The sequence below is a fragment of the Ammospiza caudacuta genome, chromosome 26 (genome assembly GCF_027887145.1).
Source record: "Ammospiza caudacuta isolate bAmmCau1 chromosome 26, bAmmCau1.pri, whole genome shotgun sequence".
Taxonomy (NCBI): domain Eukaryota; kingdom Metazoa; phylum Chordata; class Aves; order Passeriformes; family Passerellidae; genus Ammospiza; species Ammospiza caudacuta.
In genome coordinates, this window is record NC_080618.1 from 6,821,365 (window position 1) to 6,841,023 (window position 19,659).

Genomic DNA, 19,659 nt, shown 5'->3' on the forward strand with positions numbered 1-19,659 from the left:
CCCATGGATCCCATTGATCCCATCCCATTGATTCCATGGATCCCAATAATCCCATTGACCCCATCCCATGGATCCCAATGATCCCATTGACTCCATGGATCCCATCCCATCCCACTGATCCCATTCCATTGATCCCATGGATCCCATTGATCTCATGGATCCCACCCCAATCCCAGACCTGGTGCAGCAGGTTGTCCTCGTGCTGCCACATGGGGATGTTCCCATTGATCCCATCCCATGGATTCCACTGATCCCATTCCACGGATCCCATTGACCCCACTGATCTCATCCCATTAATGCCACAGATGCCAGACCTGGCGCAGCAGGTTGTCCTCGTGGTGCCGGATGGGGATGTTCTCGTACTCAGCAGCGTTGGAGATGATCTCCAGCAGCCCCCGCACCTTGGTCTTGGCGTTGAGGGACATGCTGAACAGTTCTGGGGGAAAACATACAAAAATCAGGGGTTCTGGAGAGAAAACACATGAAAACTGGGAATTTTGAGAAGAAAATACAAAAAAATTGAGAATGTGGGGGGGAAACCCAAAGCCAGGGATTTTTCTGGAAGGAAAATCAACAAAACCAGAGATTTTTTGGGACAAGACCCCAAAATTGGGAGTTTTTAAGGGTAACACCCAAACCCATGGATTTTTTTGTGAAACCCCAAACCCCATATATTTTTTTGAGGGAAATTCCCAACCCCGTGGATTTTTTAGGTTCAAACCCCCAGCCCCATGGATTTTTTTGGGGAAAAGGGCGGAATCCCGGGGTTTTGGGCACCTATGGTGGTGTAGTTGATGTAGTAGTAGGCGGCGATCATGCCCAGGTTGAGGGGGGCCACGTCCATCTCGTCCTCGATGCTGATGCACTTGGACTGCTCCAGGTCGCTGAGGGTCTGCTCCACCAGCTCCGACAGGTGATCCGACAGGTGCCGGTGGGACACGCCTGCGGTGGGATTGGAGGGTCATGGGAATGATGGGATTGGCATGGGAGTGATGGGATTGGGATAGATGGGATGGAATGGGAATGATGGGATGGGATAGGATGGGAATGATGGGGTTGGGATGGATGGGGTAGGGTGGGATGGGAATGATGGGATTGGGATGGGAGTGATGGGATTGGGATAGATGGGATGGAATGGGAATGATGGGATGGGATGGGAATGATGGGATGGGATGGGAATGATGGGATGGGATGGGATGGGATGGGAATGATGGGGATGGGAATGATGGGACTGGCATGGATGGGAATGATGGGATGGGATTGGAATGGGATGGGAATGATGGGATTGGGATGGATGGCATGGGATGGGAATGATGGGATTGATGGGATTGGGATGGATGGGGTGGGGTGAGAAGCAATGGGATAATGGGATGGGAGGGATTATGGGATAATGGGGTAATGGGATGAAATAATGGGATGGGATGGGGTAATGCAATGGGGTAACAGGATAATGGGGTAATTGGAAAATGGGATGGGGTAATGGGATAACGAGAATATGGGATAATGGAATAATGGAGGGATGGGATAGGATGGGATCCAGGGGATGGGAACATGGATGGGATGGGAAATGGTGGGACAGGATGGGATGGCCAGCACCATTTCCACCCCAGGACACTCCCAAGGACCATTCCCAGGCTGCAGGAGCTCCCTGCTGGCACGCAGAGCCCATTCCCACCTTGCAGGTTGTAGTAGTTGGGGTTCTGGGTCATCCTGCGGTACAGGAAGGTCCAGGTCAGGTAGTCCACAGCGTCCTGCTTGTTCTCGATGGTCTTGGTGACGATCTCGGCGTTGAAGTGGTCATGCATGCAGTGGTCCAGGTGGGACTCCACCGGCAGAGGCTCGTACAGGAACTTCTTGAAGAAATCCTGTCGCAGGATGGGGCAGGAAAAGGGAAAGAATTCAAGATTTCATCCCAAAAATAGTCTGGGAACACCCAGTGCTGGGAGGGTTTGGATTGTCCTCATGGTGATCCCAACCATGGGTTGATGGGGATGAGTGAGGGTTTGGATCCTGTCCCATTCCATTCCATTCCATCCCATCGATCCCACCCTAACCCTGGTGAGGCTCATCCACCATCTGGAGGAGGCCAGCCCCGGCTGGAATCCCAGGAACACCCCCAGATCCATGTCCCACCTTCTTGGAGCCCTGGCACATGATGACGCAGCGCCCCTCGTCGTCCTGCAGCGGGCGGTTGGCGTGGCCGACCATCTGCAGCACGTCGTAGATGGGGTAATCCACATACCTGCAGGGCCAGGGCATCAGCAGCGCCCCAGGGACCCCAATCCCAATCCCAATCCCATCCATCCTATCCTACCTGGGATCCTGATCCCATCCTGTTCCCAATCCCATTCATCCCATCTCACTGATCCCCGTGATCCCTTTGATTCCACCCCATCCCATGGATCCCATCCCACCCCATCCCATGGATCCCATCCCAATCCAATCCAATCCCATCCTATGGATCCCATCCCATCCCATCCCACCCCATGGATCCCATCCCAATCCCAAACCCATCCCACGCCGCGGGGCCGGGGCCGCGCTCACGCGTGGATCTTGCCGTTGTAGTACTGCGTGTCCATGATGATCACCAGGTGTGCCGAGATGTTCATGCCCCAGCAGAGGCTGCGCGAGGCCACCATCACCTGCACAGCTCCTGGGGGTGGGAAGGCACCCGGGGTCAGGGGGACAGAGACCCCAGGATCAGGGTACGCGGAGAGAGGGATGGGGAAGAGCCTGGAATTTCTGGGATGGGAGGTGGAGATCCATCCAATCCCAGTCTCTGTCCCAGCCATCGCAATCCCATCCTTTCCATCCCAATCCTGATCCCATTTTATCCCATCCATCCCAACCCCAAAATCAATCTCATCCCATCCCAATCCTGATTCCAATCCCAATCTCTATCCCATCCCATCCTATCCCATCAATGCCAACCTTAAAATCAATCTCATCTAATCCCAATCCTGATCCCAATCCCAATCTCTATTCCATCCCATTCATCCCATCAATCCCAACCCTAAAATCAATCCCATTCCAATCCCAATCTCTATCCCATCCTATCCCATCCATCCTATCAATCCCAACCCCAAAAATCAATCTCATCCCATCCCAATTCCAATCCTGATTACAAACACAATCTCTATCCCATCTCCAAAATGAGTCTCATCCCATCCCGATTCCAATCCCAATTTTTATCCTATCCCATCCTCTCCATCCCATTCCATCTCACCAATCCCAACACCAAGATCAACCTCATCCCATCCCAATCTCTATCCCTTCCCATCTATCCCCAAGATCAATCCCACCCCACGCCACCGCCCCCGCTGTGCCCTGACCAGAGCTGAAGAGCTGCTCCACCACGCGCCGCTCCATGGCCGTGAGCCCCTCGTGCAGGTACCCGACCCCGTTCACCAGCGTCTCCTTCAGCGTGGGGTCGCTCAGCTTCTCCAGGTACGGCACCAGGTCCTTCTCGGCGCAGTGCAGGAACCTGGGGGGCATCCGGGAGTTGGGAAAGGCCTTTGGGATCACCCATCCCATCCCATTCTAGACTCAATCCTATCCCATCCCATCGACCCACTGACCCCTTTGATCCCATCCCCTTAATCCCACTGATTCAAATCTCAGTCCCAATCCCATCCCATCCAATCCCACCCCATGATCCCCCTTCTTCTCCAAGCCAAGTCCCCTCAGCTCCCTCAGGAATTCCCCATCTCCACCTCCAACCCCATAATCCTACCCTGGATGTTCTCCAACCCTATAAACCTACCCTGGATATTCTCCAACCCCATATCCCACCCCTGGACATTCTCCAACCCCATAACCCATTCCAGATCCCTCAGGAATTCCCCATCTCCACCTCCAACCCCATAACCCAACCCTGGACATCCTCCAACCCCACAGCCCATCCTGTGGTGCCCTCAGGTGTCCCTGGGCAGCTCCGTGGTGTCCTCCAGGTGTCCCCTGTTCCCATCTCCCTCAGGAATTCCCCATCACAGATGTTCTCCAACTCCATAACCCATCCCAGATCCCTCAGGAATTCCCCATCTCCACTGCCAACCCCATATCCCACCCCTGGATGTTCTCCAACCCCATAACTCATCCCAGATCCCTCAGGAATTCCCCATCTCCACCTCCAACCCCATATCCCAATCCTGGACCTTCTCTAGCCCCACAACCCATCCCGTGGGGTCCCCAGGTGTCCCCCAGGTGCCACCTGTGGCGCTGGACGTCGGAGGCGCAGGTGGTCAGGATGTTGATGGCTGTGAGCCGGGTCTGTTTGCGGGACGGGACGAAGACCAGGACGGGTTTTTTGGGCGAGTGCTTCATCACGGCGTGGTACACGGGCTTGGCCATGGACAGCAGCCGCGTCTGCGTGTGGCTGATGTTGAAACCCTGCCAAAAACCCCAAAGCCAGATGGATCACAAAGGATTCCCTGCCAAACTGGTGGGAAATCCTGGAAAATTCGTATAATTCCAGCATGGTAATGATTGATCCTTGGATTGGTGATCAATGGCCTAACCCAATCTCAGTCCCAAGGGATCATGGCCAAGAATGACCAACAATCCCAAGGGATCATGGCCAAGAATAACCAATCATCCCAATGGATCATGGCCAAGAATTCCCAACGATCTCAAGGGATTTTCCCAAGAATCCCGTCCCTACCTGGATGTGCAGCTCCAGGGGCACGGGGCGCACGTTGGGGTGGAAGTTGAAGGTGGCGGTGGCGCTGCAGCCCAGCCAGTGCGCCACGTCCTTGGCGTTGGACAGCGACGAGCTCAGCGCCACGATGCGGATCGGCCGCTCGATCTGCGACGAGATGTAGCGCATGCGCGAGCAGATCACCTCCAGCACGGGCTGTGGGGGATAAACGGGATTGGAAACGGGATTGGGAATGGGATCCACGAGCAGATCATCTCTAGCATGGGCTGTGAGGGAATAAATGGGATTGGGAATGGGATTGGGATGAGATCCAGCCAGGAGAACCCGTAGAAACTCCTCCTGAGCTTCCTGAGAGACAAATGGAACAGGATCAGGACCTGGATCAGAAGCAGGATCAAGAGTGGGATCAGAAGCAAGATCAGGAATGGGATCAGGAGCAGGATCAGGATCAGAAATGGAATCAGGAGCAGGATCAGAAGCAGGATCAGGAGTGGGATCAGGAGCAGGATCAGGACTGTTCCTGGCTGAGATCCATCCAGGACATGCCATGGAAACCCCTTCTGACCCTCCCATCCCATTCCCATCCCATCAGATCAATTCCCACCAGCAAAACCTTCTCCAAAACAACTCAAAACCCCACTGGGAACCTCCCATTCCAGTGGACCCATCCTCACCCCACTGCCAGGACTCTCACCCCGTTCTCGCCCCCGATCAGGTGCACTTCATCCACGATGAACAGGTTGACGTTCTGGACATTCTTGCGCTGCTTCCAGCGGCGGGAGAGGATGTCCCACTTCTCCGGGGTGCTGATGATGATGTTCCCTTTGCCCAGCAGCTTCAGGTCCGTGCTGGTCTCCCCCGTGAGCAGCACCACCTTCTTGTTGAGGCGCTCCTGGAACTTCTCGTACCAATCCATGAAAACCTGGGGAAACGGGGATTGGCCTTGAATTCGGGAGGTTCCCAATGGATTTATCCAGAATTCATACAGGGGAGGTGGTGTTACCCCTGAAATTCCCACCAAATTCCTTTCAAATTCCCAGCAAATTCCCTTTGAAATGGAGCAATTCCCACCAAATTTCTCAGCAATTCACACAGGAGTGGTGGTGTTCTCCTCAAACTGGGGCAATTCCTACCCAATTCCTCTCAAACTGGGGCCATTCCAAACAAATTCCCCTCAAACTGGGGCAATTCCTACCAAATTCCTGGGGAATTCCCACCGGACCAGTCTTATCCCAAAACTGGGGCAAGTCCCTCCAAATTGGGCAATTCCCACCAAATTCCTCTCAAACTGGGGCAATTCCCTCCAAATTCCTCTCAAAATTGGGCAATTCCCTCCAAATTCCTCTCAAAATGGGGAAATTCCCACCAAATTGGTGCAGTTCCCATCGAATTCCCCTCAAATTTGAGCAATTCCCTCCAAATTCCTCTCAAACTGGGGTAATTCCCAACAAATTCCCCTCAAAACTGGACAATCCCCTCCAAACTCCCCGCAAACTGAAGCAATTCCCAAATCCCCCCGTAACCCACCCCCGTAACCCGCCGGACGGTCAAACCCCGAGCAGATCCCGAAGAATCGAGGGGTGAAGACGGTGGGAATTCCTTCTCCAGGGAATTCCTGGTGCCCACCTGCTCGGCCAGGGCCTCCATGGGGGTGATGTAGACGCAGCGGCCCTCGGAGTTCTGCAGGAGCATGCGCAGGATGGCGAACTCGGCGCAGATGGTTTTGCCGCTGCCCGTGGGCGCGCCCACGAAGACATTGTCGTCGCTGTTGTACACCGTGTTGAACACTGGGCAAACGGGAAATTCTCAGGGGTTTAGAGGGAAAAAAAAAATTTGGGAATGGGGTGACGATCCAGCTGGAGGGAGAGATCTGGGGAATGTCTTTAGGGATAAATCACTGATCACAAAATTTTGGGAGAGCAGATAATCCATGGATCCAAACCTTTGGGACAGGATAAACCACAGATCTGAAAACTCGGGGAATAGGGGATAATCCATAGATCCCAACCATGGATCCCAAAACTCTGGGAACAGAGACAAACCACAGATCCCAAAATTTTGGGAGAGGGAATAATTGCAGATCCCAGAACTCTGAGTGGATAAACCTTGGATCCCAAAAGTCTGGGAATGGGGATAAACCACAGATCCAAAAATTCTGGGACAGGATAAACCACACATCCAAAATCTTTGGGAATAAGGGATAAACCATGGATCCCAAAACTCTGGGAACAGAGGATTAACCACAGATCCCAACATTTGGAATAGAGAATAATCCATGGATCCCAAAAGTCTGGGAGAGATGAAATTCATGTGGAACAAGCAGAAGGACCAATCACAACCTCCAGAACCCGCTGTCCCCATCAAAAACCCCAAACCGTCAATCCGCCACGCAATTCCCCATCCCCCCAAAAAATTCCTCCCAAAACCACCAAATCCTGGTAAATCCCATCAGGATGAGGGCCTGGAAGCCCCACCTTGAGTCTGGATGGGGTTGAAGAAGGGGAACTTGTCCTGGTAGAGGCTCTCAAAGGCGCTGTTGCGCAGCGCCGACACCGGCAGCGGCTGCAGGTCCAGCAGCTCCGTGGGCGGCGGGTATTTCTCCGGAAGAATCAGGTGCCGGAAGGAAACGGGGAGCTGGGTCTCACAGGCTGGAGGAGGGAAAGAATTCCTGGAATTTTCCATGTGGATGGATCCAGGGGGTCTGGATTTGCCATGGGGGTGAGGTTGGAAAGAGGGGAAGGGGATGGGAAATGGATGGCGGAGGTTTGGGGTGAGGGGATAAACCCAGAATTCCAAAGGTTTGGGAATAGGGAAAAAACCCAGATTCCAAAGGTTTGGGAATAGGAATAAAAAACAGATCCCAAAGCTCTGGGAGAAGGGATAAAAAACCCCAGGAAAAACCAGGAATAAACCCGAGGAAAAACTCCAGAATAAACCCCAATAAAGAGGCACTCACAGAGCCATAAAACCTGGGATAAAAACCAGGAATAAAACCAGTAAAATCCAGAAATAAAGCCCAGGAAAAAACAGCAATAAATCCCAAGAAAAAATGGGGGGAAAAGCAGGAAAAACCCAGGAATAAAAGCAGAAAAAAGCAGGAATAAAAGCAGGAATAAACCCAGGAAAAGGGGCACTTACAAAGCCAGCGGTCGGACACCACCCGGATGAAATACTGAGGTGGCAGGGGCTCGAAGACGGGCACAAAAAATGTCACCAGGTGCTCGTCCTGGGCATATTTGGCCTTGAGCAGGAAATATTCGTGGTGCAGGATCACCTCGCTGTCCACGTCTTCCACCAGGATCCAGAAGGCCTCAGAGGAGCCGTGAACCTGGAAAAAAAAAAGGGGAAATTCTCAATTCCCTGTCCCAGCCCTCACAATTCCAAGTGTTCCGTCCGCAAAATAGCTCCTTTTCATCCCAGAATTGTGTTTTTAAACCTGAATCCCAGATTTTCTGGTTTTGCACAATCAGGGCATTTTCCCTTGATGATTTTCACAATCCTGCCCCATAAATCCCATTATTCCCCCCAATCAGGGCATTTTCCCCTCATGATTTCCACATCCTAGCTCCAGAATTCCCCCTTTTCCCTCATGATTTCCACATCCTAGCCGCAGAATTCCCCATTTTCCCCTTATGATTTCCACATCCCAGCCCCAAAATTGCCCATTTTCCCTTAGGATTTCCACATCCCAATCCCATAAACCCCCTTTTTCCTCCCAATCAGATAATTTTCTCCTCATGATTTCCACACCACAGCCCCAGAATCCCCAATTTTCCCTCACATTTTCCCTCACAATTTCCACCTCCCAACCCCAAATCCCCCCTTTCCCACCCCAAATCCCCCCTTGCCCACCCCATAAACCACTTTTCCCACCCCAAATCCCCACTTTCCCACCTTTTCGTCCCACTGGAAGTCGGGCGCGATGGTGAGCTCCACCTTGAGTGTGGAGCGCGTGATGGGCTGCAGGTGCACAGACAGCTCCAGCTTCGGGAACAGGTGCACGTATTTATGGATGGTTTTCCCCATTTTCGGCATCCGGATCAGCTCTCCTGTGAGGGAGAAAAAAATAATAAGGGATGGGGTCAGGGAGGATCCCCAAAAGAGCGGGATTCGGAGGGTGAGGCCTTTGCGGCTGGTCCAGACAACCAGTGAAATTCCTGGAGAAATTTCCCAATTTCTGAGGGAAATTCCCCCATTTATGAGTAAAACTCTCCCATTTCTGAAGGAAATTTCCCAATTTCTAACGGAAAATTCCCCATTTCTGAGAGAAAAACATGGAGGAATTTCCCCATTTCTGAGGGGATACGCTGCAGAAATTCCCCATTTCTGAGGGAAATTGCCCCATTTCTGAAGGAAATTCCCTCATTTCTGAGGGAAAATCCTGGAGAAAATCCCCTATTTCTGAGTCAAACTCCTTAATTTCTGAGGAGAAATTCTTGGAGAAATTCCCACCCTCATAACAAAGATTTTTTTTCTCAAAATCCCATCTAAACCAGGATTTGGGGGATTTTAACCCAGATTTGGGGGATTTTTGCCCAGATTTGGGGGATTTTCCCATGCCACAACCCCAAACCCCTCCCCAGCCTGGACTTGGGGGATTTTAGCCTGAATTTTGGAGATTTTAACCAGAATTCAGGGGATTTTAATCCAGATTCAGGAGATTTTAGCCCAGATTCAGGGATTTCTCCCATGCCACAATCCCAAACTCCTCCCCATCCCCGATTTGTGTGATTTCCCCCCCATTTCAGCACCGATCTCATTGTGGTTGAGGTCGTAGAGGCGCTCGAAGGGAAAATTCTTCTTCTCGATCTTCTTCACCACCTCCTCGGGCAGCTTCTTGAACTGGCGCAGGGGACACATGGACTGCCACCTGTGGGGACAACTCAGGGACTCAGGGAACTGCAGGAATTTGGGGGAATTTTGGGGAATTCGGCGGGGTCAGGACTCACATGCGCTTGTCGATCATCTTGCAGAGGTTGAGGGTCTTGTCGGTGAGCTGGGCCCAGCCGCGGTTCAGGACGATCTCAAAGATGGCTCTCATCAGCCTCCCGGCCGACTGCGGGGCAGGGAAAGGTTTTGGGGTCACATCCTGGGCATTCCCAAATTCCCATCCCACCCTGTGTGCCAGCTCGGAGGGGTTTGGGTGGGAATGACCAAAAATCTCAATTGGTGCCACCACAACCGGTGCCATCGCACAGCGTCGGCCTTGGACACCTCCAGGGGTCCCAGGTGCTCTGGGAATTCCATCCCAACCCCTCACCAATCCCACTGGGAATTCTGAGGGAATTCCTGGCTCACCTGGGTGACATAGACCATGTCGGCCATGAGGGCGAACCCCTCCAGCTTCAGCTGCGAGATGAAGGCCTGGAGCAGGACGTTGATCTGGGAACGGTGATGGAAAAACCCTCAGGGAATATCCCAAGAAAGCTGCTTTGCCTGGAGCTTCATTCCCAAGGAAACCTTTCCCTGTTCCCCAATTTCCCAAAAAAACTGCTTTTCCTGGTTCCAAATTTCCAAGGAAACCTCCTTTTCCTGGTCCCAAATTTTCCAGGCAATCTGCTTTTCCTGCCACCCAATTCCCTTCTCCCACCTCCGTTTCCATCCTCCCCCAACACCACAGATCTCCTGGATCTCTCTGAGCTTCCCAGGCCCATCCAGGACATCCCAGAGAGGGTAGGGAGCAGAATTCCTGCTGGGAATTCCCAGCAGGGCTCACCTTGGCACTGGGCTCCTCGATGCTCTCCTTCACCGGGATCGGGACTCGCTCCAGAAGCTTCTGCAGCTCCAGCTTCTCCTCCTGGGGAAAACAGGGATGGATGGTGGGTGATGGCTGTTGAGTGTTGTTGGGTGATAGTTTTTGGGTGCTGTTGGGTGATGTTCATTGGGTGTTGGGTGACAGTTGTTGGGTGCTCTTGAGTGATGGTTGGTGGCTGTTGGGTGATGGCTGTTTGATGTTGGGTGTTGAGCAATGGGTGTTGTTGGATGCTGTTGGCTGTTGTTGGGTCATGGCTGTTGGCTGTTAATCAATGGCAGTTGTGTATTGTTAGGTAATGGTTGTTGGGTGGGGTTGGGTGGTGTTGGGTGTTGGCTGTTGTTGGGTGACAGCTGTTGGGTGTTTGATGTTGGACATTGGGTGTTGGGTGACGGCTCTTGGGTGTTTGATGTCGGCTGTTGGGTGCTGTCTGTTCCCGTACCTCGCGCACGGTGATGTTGCGGAACTCCGAGGACAGGGAGAAGACGCGGAACAGCTCGATCTCGCTCAGGGTGGGTTTCAGCAGCTGGTTGTACGTCTGCACCGTCTCGTTGGTGATGTAGTAATGGCTGGCGATGCGGCCCAGCTCTGTCACCTGCCGGGACAGTCAGGATAAACCACAGGAACAGTCAGGATAAACCATGGGAACAGTCAGGATAACCCATGGGAACCGCTGGGATAAACCACAGGAACAGTCAGATAAACCACGGGAGTAGTCAGGATAAACCAGGCGAGCAGTCAGGATAAACCACAGGAACAGTCAGATAAACCACAGGAACAGTCAGGAAAAACCATGGGAACAGTCAGGATAAAACACGGGAATGGTGAGGAGAAAAATGGCCAGGAGAACAGCGGGAATAGCCGGGAAAAACCTATGGGAACAGTCAGGATAAACCATGGGCATGTCTGGGATAAACCAGAGGAACAGTCAGGATAAACCATGGGAATGGCTGGGACACACCATGGGAATGGCTGGGATAAACCACAGGGTCAGGATAAACCACAAGAATGGCCAGGATAAACCACGGGAATGGCCAGGAGTACAGCCAGAACAACTGGGAGGAACCACAGGAATGGTGAGGAGAAAAATGGCCAGGAGAACAATGGGAATGGCCAGGAGAAACCCACAAGAACCTCCCACCTAAAAATCCCCATTTTTTTTCCCCCCTCCCACCCAGAAATCCCCATTTTTTTTGCCATCCCACCTGGAAATTCCCGGTTTTCTTGTCGTACTTGACCAGGTTGTTCTTGTCGAGCATCAGGGCCGCGGTGTGGACGAGGTCGAGGCGCCGCTGCTCCAGGAGCGGATCCGCCTTCAGGTCGTCGTGGGAGATGCCATAAAGGGTCGGCGACCGCAGCATCCGGATGTACAGGTAGGTGTAGCCCAGCCAGTTCACCGCATCCTACAGAATTCCCAAATCCTCAGTGATCCCTGGGATTCCTGGCATGCCCAGGGAGCTCCAGAGCGGAGCTGAGCCCAGGAAAATCCCACAAAACAGAGCCGGGAAATCCAGGGAAATCTGCTTTTATTGGTGTTCAAGTTTCCCAGAAAAGTTGGTTTTCCTTGCCCCTAATTTCTCAGAAATTGGGAATTTCAGGAATTTTACAGGGAAAATCCCTGGTGCACCATTTTCCTGAAAAGCTGCTTTTCCTGGTTCCTAATTTCCCAGAAAATCTGCTTTTCCTGGTGTCCAATTTCCCTGCAAAGCTGCTTTTCCTTGCCATAAATTTCCAAGGAAATCTGCTTTTCCTGGTGCCTGATTCCCTTTACCCACATCTCCTGGAAAATATTCTGGCATTAACCCTAAAACACCCTCAGATTTTCCATTCCCACCCTAAAAACCCTTTCAAGAACACCCCAAACACCCCAATCCCAAAAATCCCCACCTGGGATTGGGCATGGAATTCTTGAGGGATTATCTCAGGTGGGTTTGGGCATGGAATTATCTCAGGTGGGTTTGGGCATGCAATTCTTGAGGGATTATCTCAGGTGGGTTTGGGCACAGAATTCTTGAGGAATTATCTCAGGTAGGTTTGGACAAGGAATTATCTCAGGGGGCAGAACCACGGCCACAAATCCCTGCAGAAAATTGGGAATTTCACCCAACCTTGGCATTCTGGACATTCCCGAGCACGGCCTCGGCGTTGAGCATGTCCGGGAGCTTGGCCACCATCTGGCTCTCAATGGGCAGCTGCTGGTTGAGCAGGGAGAGGTAATACTGGAGCTCTCCGTGGGAAGTGATGAGAATTCCTTCTCCTTTTGTGTCGTACTGGGGCCTCCCGGCACGGCCCAGCATCTGAAACCAGGAGAAACAGCTCAGGGAACTTGGAATTCTTGAGAGATCATCTCAGGTGGGTTTGGGCATGGAGTTATCTGAGGTGGATCTGGGCATGGAATTCTTGAGGAAATATCTCAGGTGGGTTTGGGTGTGGAATTCTTGAGGGATTATCTCAGGGGGATCTGGGCATGGAATTCTTGAGGAAACATCTCAGGAGGATCTGGGCAAGGAATTCTTGAGGGATTATCTCAGGTAGGTTTGGACATGGAATTATCTCAAGTGGAACTGGGCATGGAGTTCTTGAGGAATTATCTGGAATGATCTGGACATGGAATTCTTGAGGAACTTTTCCCCCTCCTCTCCAACCTCACACCACCATGAAGATCGAGGAGGAACTCCAAAACCAGGATGTTGGATGGGATTTGAGGCCAGGAAGGTCCTTCTGGAGGTCCCACCTGGAGAATGTCCAGTGCTCCCAGCTCTGTCCAGCGCCCCTTCTCCGGGCTGTACACCTGTGTGCCTTTGATGATCACCGTGTGCGCCGGCAGGTTCACGCCCCAGGCCAGTGTGGCCGTGGACACCAGGACCTGCAGGGAAACTGGGGTCAGATCCAGGAGGAACCTCCAAATCCATCAAATAACTAGGGTCAGATCCAGGAGGAACCTTCAAATCCACTCAGAACTCTTCAAATCCAGCCAGGAACCTCCAAATCCACCCCAAACCCTTCAAATCCATACCAAACCAGGGATCAGATCCAGCAGAAACCTCCAAATCCACCCAAAATCTAGGATCAGATACAGCAGGAGCCTTCAAATCCACCCAGGAACTTCCAAATCCACACAAAAATCTCCAAATACACCCAAAAACCAGGGATCAGATTCACCAGGAACCTTCAAATACAACCAGGAACTTCCAAATCCATCCTGGAACCTCCAGATCCAACGAGGAACTTCCAAATCCATCCTGGAACTTTCAGATCCAACCAGGAACTTCCAAATTCACCCAAACCCTCCATTAAAAACCTCCTTTTCCACCCAAACAACTCCATTTTCATCTCCCATTTCATCCTTGAGGCAAATCCCTTTTTTTCCACATCAGAGCAGGATCCCAAATGAAATTTTTTTGGGATTTAAATCTGGAATTGGGGTCCCACCTGGATGTGTTTGTCGGCAAACAGATCCTCCACCAAGGTGCGGTCGACGCGCGTCATGCCGGCGTGGTGGATGGCGAAGCCGTAGGGGAGGAGATCCTTCAGCTCCAGGTTCTGGGGGAAAGCAAATCCCAATAAATTCCAGGGAAAAATTGGGAAAAATATTCCAAGGGAGAAGTTTGGGATCACCACAGGGTGGGGTTGGACAGGGTGGAGAAGTCGTCACGGCGTGTACGGCATAAAACCTCTTGGGAATGGGGGATCCACCAACTTTTCCTTGAGGGAACTTTCCCAAATTTCTCCACTTCCTCCATGGATAAAAGGCCAGAAATCACCTTTTCCCCACCAGATTTTCCCAATTTTTCCTGCTTTTTCCATGCTGGATTTTCGTGCTTTTCCCCATTTTTTCCCTGCCACATTTTCCTGATTTTTCCCAATTTTCCTGCATTTCCCCTGACAGATTTTCCCAATTTTTCCCTCCTGGATTTTCCTGCTTTTTCCCTGCCACATTTTCCTGATTTTACCCAATTTTTCCTGCTTTTTTCCCCTGCTGGATTTTCCTGCATTTTCCATACCAGATCTTCCCAATTTTTCCCTGCTTTTTCCCAACTTTCCTACATTTTCCCTGTCAGATTTTCATGATTTTTCCCAATTTTTCCTGGGTTTTTTCCCTGCTGGATTTTCCCTACCAGATTTTCCCAATTTTTCCGTGCTGGATTTTCCTGTGTTTTCCCTGCCAGATTTTCCCAATTTTTCCCTGCTGGATTTTCCTGCTTTTTCCCATTTTTTCCCTGCCACATTTTCCTGATTTTTCCCAGTTATCCTGCATTTTCCCTACCAGATTTTCCCAATTTTCCCCTGGATTTTCCTGCATTTCCCCTGCCAGATTTTCCCGCTTTTTCTGAATTTTCCTGCGTTTTCCCTGCCACATTTTCCTGACTTTCCCCAATTCTTCCCGCTTTTCCCCTGCCACATTTTCCCATTTTCCCCCATTTTTCCCCAGGCTCACCTTGCACTGCTCGGCCTCCGTCCGCAGCACCTCGGTGGAGGCCGAGCCCTCCCTGAGGAACAGCCCCAGCGTGTCCTTCTCCAGGCACATGTCCCGGATGGCCCGCGCCGTCTTGCCGGTCTCCTTCCGCGAGTGCACGAACACCAGCACCTGCAAAAACCGGGATCAGCTGGAGAAAACCTGGGATCAGCCTGGGAAAAAACAGGATCAGTCTGGAAAAGGAGCTGGGATCAGCCTGGGATCACTCTGGGAAAAACTGGGATCACTCTGGGATCAGCCTGGGAAAAACCAGGATCAGCCTGGGAAAACCTGGGATCACAGCTGGAGAAAACCTGGGATCAGGCTGGGAAAAGAGCTGGTATCAGCCAGGGAAAAACTGGGATCAGCCTGGGAAAAGAGCTGGGATCAGCCCAGGATCAGTCTGGGAAAACCAGGATCAGTCTGAGATAAGCCTGGGATAAACCGGGATCAGCTCCAGGGATTAGCCTTGGATTCCTGGGAAAAGGGCTGGAACTAGCCTGGGAAAATCCAGGATCAGCCTGGGAAAACCTGGAATCAGCCTGGGATCAGCCTAGGAAAAAACGGGATCAGCTCCTGGGATTAGCCTGGGATCAGCCTGGGAAAAACCAGGATCAGTCTGGCAAAAAATGGGATCAGCTCCTGGGATCAGTCTTGGATTCCTGGGAAAAGAGCTGGGATCAGCCTGGGATCAGCCTAGGAAGAACTGGGATCAGACTGGGAAAAGTGGGAAAAGGGTGGGAGACTGAGGAAAGAGCTGGGATTTATCCAGGTGGAAATCCCTTTATCCCAAAAGGAAAATTCCAAATGAATCGCCCCAAAAATGGGAAATCCCAAAAGCTCCACTCCACCAAACTCCTCTGCAGGATCAGCATCACAAAATGGGGTAAAAAAGGGAAAAAAATCCCATTTCTTTCAATAGGATTAAGGTGGAATTTTTGGGAATAATGGGGAAAAAATGGGAAAAAAGGTGGGATTTTTGGGAATGAGGTGGGACCTGGTTCTTGCCGGCGTGCTCCATGATCTTCTCGTAGACGATCTCGTTCATGATCTGGAAGCGTTTGATGGCTTTCTTCTCCGTGATGCCCACGTAGGTCTGCTCCAGGGGCACGGGCCGGAAGCTGGGAGGGAAAAATCCGTGGGATTTGTGGGAAAAAATCCATGGAATTTATGGAAAAAAAATCCATGGAAAAGGGGGGAAATGTCAGTGGGATTTGTGGGAAAATATCTGTGGAAAACGGGAGATTTATGGGGAAAAAAATCAGTGGAATTTAGGGGGAAAAAAAATCCATGGAAAAATGGAATTTATGGAAAAAAATATGTGGGATTTATGGGAAAATATCCATGGAAAAGGGGGATTTATGGAAAAAAAAATCAATGGAGTTAGTGGGAAAATATCCATGGAAAAATGAAATTTATGGAGAAAATGTGGTAAAAGAAATCCATGGAAAAGGAAATTTATGGAGAAATTGTGATCAAAAATCTATGGAAAATGGAATTACTGGATAAAGTGCCATACAAAATATCCATAGAAAAAAGGAATTTATGGAAAAAGCACCATGAAAAAAAATCCATGGAAAAGGGAATTTATGAGAAAACATGACCAAAAAAATCCATGGAAAAGGGAATTCATGGAGAAAATGTAACCAAAAAAAATCCATGGAAAAGGGAATTTACGGAGAAACCACCACCAAAAAAATCCACAGAAAAGGGAATTTATGGAGAAACCACCACCAAAAAATCCATGGAAAAGGGAATTTATGGAGAAATTGTGACCAAAAAAATCCACAGAAAATGGAATTTATGGAGAATCTGTGACCAAGAACCCACAGAAAATGGAATTTCTGGAGAATCTGTGACCAAGAATCCATGGAAAATGGAATTTCTGGAGAATCTGTGACCAAGAACCCACAGAAAATGGAAATTTCTGGAGAAACTGTGACCAAGAACCCACAGAAAATGGAATTTCTGGAGAATCTGTGACCAAGAATCCATGGAAAATGGAATTTCTGGAGAATCTGTGACCAAGAACCCACAGAAAATGGAATTTCTGGAGAAACTGTGACCAAGAACCCACAGAAAATGGAATTTCCCCGTTCCCCATACCTGTTGTCGAAGTAGAAGAGGCCCTTGGCCGGGTCCACGCGCAGGAAGGTGGCCACGTCCTCGTAGTTGGGCAGCGTGGCGCTGAGCCCCACCAGCCGCACGTCCTCCTGCGTCATCTCGATGTTGCGGATGGCCCTGGCCACCAGCGACTCCAGCACGGGCCCGCGGTCGTCGTGCAGGAGGTGGATCTCGTCCTGGAACAAGGGAGAACTCAGGGATTGTCCTCCCTCATTTGATCACAAAGTTTGTCTGGTTCCACTGTGGGTGTCAGGGTTGGGCGGGCCCAAGGTTCTTCACCCCCAAAGCCCGGATCCACCTTGAGGAACATCAAAACTTCTCCACCTCCAAACCCAGATTGAGGTTCTCCAGCCCCAAACCCCAGATCCACCTTGAGGAACACCTGAGGTTCTTCATCTCCAGACCCCAGATCCACCTGGAGAAACCCTTTAAGGTTGTCCACCCCAAACCCCAGATCCACCTTGAGGAACATCTGAGCTTCTCCACCTCCTGACCCCAGATCCATCTGGAGAAACCCTTTGAGGTTCTCCACCCCAAACCCAAGATCAACCCTGGGGTTCTCCACCCCAAACCCATATCCACCTTGAGGAACCCTTTGAGCTTCTCCACCCCAAACCTCAGATCCATCCTGAGGTTCTCCAGCCCCAAATCCATATCCACCTTGAGGAACACCTCGAGGAGCCCCAGACCCAAGCTGCACCTTGAGGAGCCCCCTCCGTGCCCTCTCGAGGCGCTCACCAGGATGACCAGGCGCACCAGCTGGGTGTAGGTGCGCTCGCCGCCCTTGCGGGTGATGATGTCCCACTTCTCGGGCGTGCACACGATGATCTGCGTGGCGCTGATCTCCTCCTTGCACAGCTGGTGGTCCCCGGTCAGCTCGGCCACCGTGATCCCGTAGGTGGCCAAACGCTGGGAAAGACACATGGGATGAGCATGGAGAGACCTTTCCATGGAGGAACAACCCCAAAATCCCACCCAAATTCCTCCTGGTGTGGTTTGAGGGTGTTCCCTGAGATCCCAAATCCCACCTGGATATCCTCTCCTGCCAGGGAGGTGTGCAAAACCCCATGATCCACTTTTCTCCAGGCTCAGCTCCTTTCCCAGATCCCTCAGAAATTCTCCATCCCTGAAGTTCTTCAATCCCATAACCCATTCCAGATCCCCCAGGAATTCTCCATCCCTGGACCTTCTCCTACCCCATATCCCATCCCAGACCCTCTTCTTCTCCCACCTGAGCTCCTTTCCCAGATCCCTCAGAAATTCTCCATCCCTGAAGTTCTCCAAGCCCATAACCCATCCCAGATCCCTCAGGAGTTCTCCATCCCTGGATGTTCTCCAAGCCCACAACCCATCCCAGATCCCTCAGGAGTTCTCCATCCCTGAAGTTCTCCAACCCCATAACCCATCCCAGATCCCTCAGAAATTCTCCATCCCTGAAGTTCTCCAAGCCCATAACCCATCCCAGATCCCTCAGGAGTTCTCCATCCCTGGATGTTCTCCAAGCCCACAACCCATCCCAGATCCCTCAGGAGTTCTCCATCCCTGAAGTTCTCCAACCCCATAACCCATCCCAGATCCCTCAGAAATTCTCCATCCCTGAAGTTCTCCAACCCCATAACCCATCCCAGATCCCTCAGAAATTCTCCATCTCTGGATGTTCTCCAACCCCATAACCCATCCCAGATCCCTCAGGAGTTCTCCAGAGCCTTCTCCTTGTTCTCCAGCCCCTTCCCCACCTCTGTTCCCAACCCCTCCGTGATCCCAAACCTCTTCTTAGATCTGATCCAACTCATCTCCAACCCCAAACCTCCTCTGGGACCTGATCCCAGGCCTCCCTTTGGACCTGATCCCAAACCTGGAGCTCCGACCCCGCTGGTCCCTCACCTTGCTGAAGCTCCCGACCATCTCCTGCACCAGGGACCTCATGGGTGCGATGTAGATGATCTTGAAGTCGTCCACGTTGATGGTGCCGTCCATGTTGATGTGTTTGCCGATCTCCCTCAGCATGCACATCAGCGCCACATTGGTCTTCCCCGCGCCCTGCCACCGAGACATTCCGTCCCAAAAAAATCCCTAAAAGTCCTGGAGCTATCCCGGACAGGTCCAAGGTTCTCCACACCAGACCCCAGATACACCTTGAGGAACCCTGAGGTTCTCCAACATCAAAACCAAGATCCACCTGGAGGAACCCCCTGAGCTTCTCTAACCCCAAACCCCAGATCCACCTTGGGGAACCCTGAGGTTCTCCAGCCCCAAACCCCAGATCCATCCTGAGGAACACCTCGAGGAACTCCCTGAGCTTCTCTAACCAAACCCTAGATCCACCTTGAGGAACCCTGGAGGTTCTTCATCCCCAAACCCCAGATCCATCTTGAGGAACACCTTGAGGAAACCCCTGAACTTCTCCACCTCAAACCCAAGATCCACCTTGAGGAACCCTGGAGGTTCTCCACCCCCAAAAAGGGTCATCCATGTTCATCTTCCCCATGCCCTGAAATGGAGAAATTCCATCCCAAAAAATCTGGGAGTTCTCCACAAAAAGGGTCCACAACTCAATATTGGTCTTCTGAATGTGTCCATCCCAAAAAAATCCTGGAATTCTCTTGAACAGGTCCAAGGTTTTTTACCCCAAGCCCCAGATCCACTTTGAGGAACCCTGAAGTTCTCCAG

At 51.5% G+C, this 19,659-nt stretch overlaps 1 protein-coding gene across 1 annotated transcript in view; it reads right to left on the bottom strand.

The window, feature by feature from the left end:
- Positions 1-19,659, bottom strand: part of SNRNP200 (small nuclear ribonucleoprotein U5 subunit 200) — a 34,438-nt gene that overhangs the window by 3,474 nt on the left and 11,305 nt on the right. The window contains exons 13-39 of the mRNA XM_058820346.1: positions 18,874-19,029; positions 17,728-17,898; positions 16,972-17,165; positions 15,863-15,986; positions 14,848-14,997; positions 13,842-13,952; positions 13,144-13,275; positions 12,518-12,706; positions 11,615-11,812; positions 10,852-11,004; positions 10,374-10,454; positions 9,956-10,039; positions 9,607-9,713; positions 9,409-9,527; positions 8,552-8,706; positions 7,796-7,985; positions 7,132-7,305; positions 6,284-6,444; positions 5,352-5,579; positions 4,661-4,852; positions 4,211-4,389; positions 3,333-3,484; positions 2,545-2,653; positions 2,134-2,242; positions 1,676-1,865; positions 778-942; positions 315-436 (exon numbers count right to left, since the gene is read on the bottom strand). Coding sequence (XP_058676329.1) covers positions 315-436; positions 778-942; positions 1,676-1,865; positions 2,134-2,242; positions 2,545-2,653; positions 3,333-3,484; positions 4,211-4,389; positions 4,661-4,852; positions 5,352-5,579; positions 6,284-6,444; positions 7,132-7,305; positions 7,796-7,985; positions 8,552-8,706; positions 9,409-9,527; positions 9,607-9,713; positions 9,956-10,039; positions 10,374-10,454; positions 10,852-11,004; positions 11,615-11,812; positions 12,518-12,706; positions 13,144-13,275; positions 13,842-13,952; positions 14,848-14,997; positions 15,863-15,986; positions 16,972-17,165; positions 17,728-17,898; positions 18,874-19,029 — 4,095 coding nt within the window. The remainder of the gene's footprint in view (positions 1-314; positions 437-777; positions 943-1,675; positions 1,866-2,133; positions 2,243-2,544; positions 2,654-3,332; positions 3,485-4,210; positions 4,390-4,660; positions 4,853-5,351; positions 5,580-6,283; positions 6,445-7,131; positions 7,306-7,795; positions 7,986-8,551; positions 8,707-9,408; positions 9,528-9,606; positions 9,714-9,955; positions 10,040-10,373; positions 10,455-10,851; positions 11,005-11,614; positions 11,813-12,517; positions 12,707-13,143; positions 13,276-13,841; positions 13,953-14,847; positions 14,998-15,862; positions 15,987-16,971; positions 17,166-17,727; positions 17,899-18,873; positions 19,030-19,659) is intronic.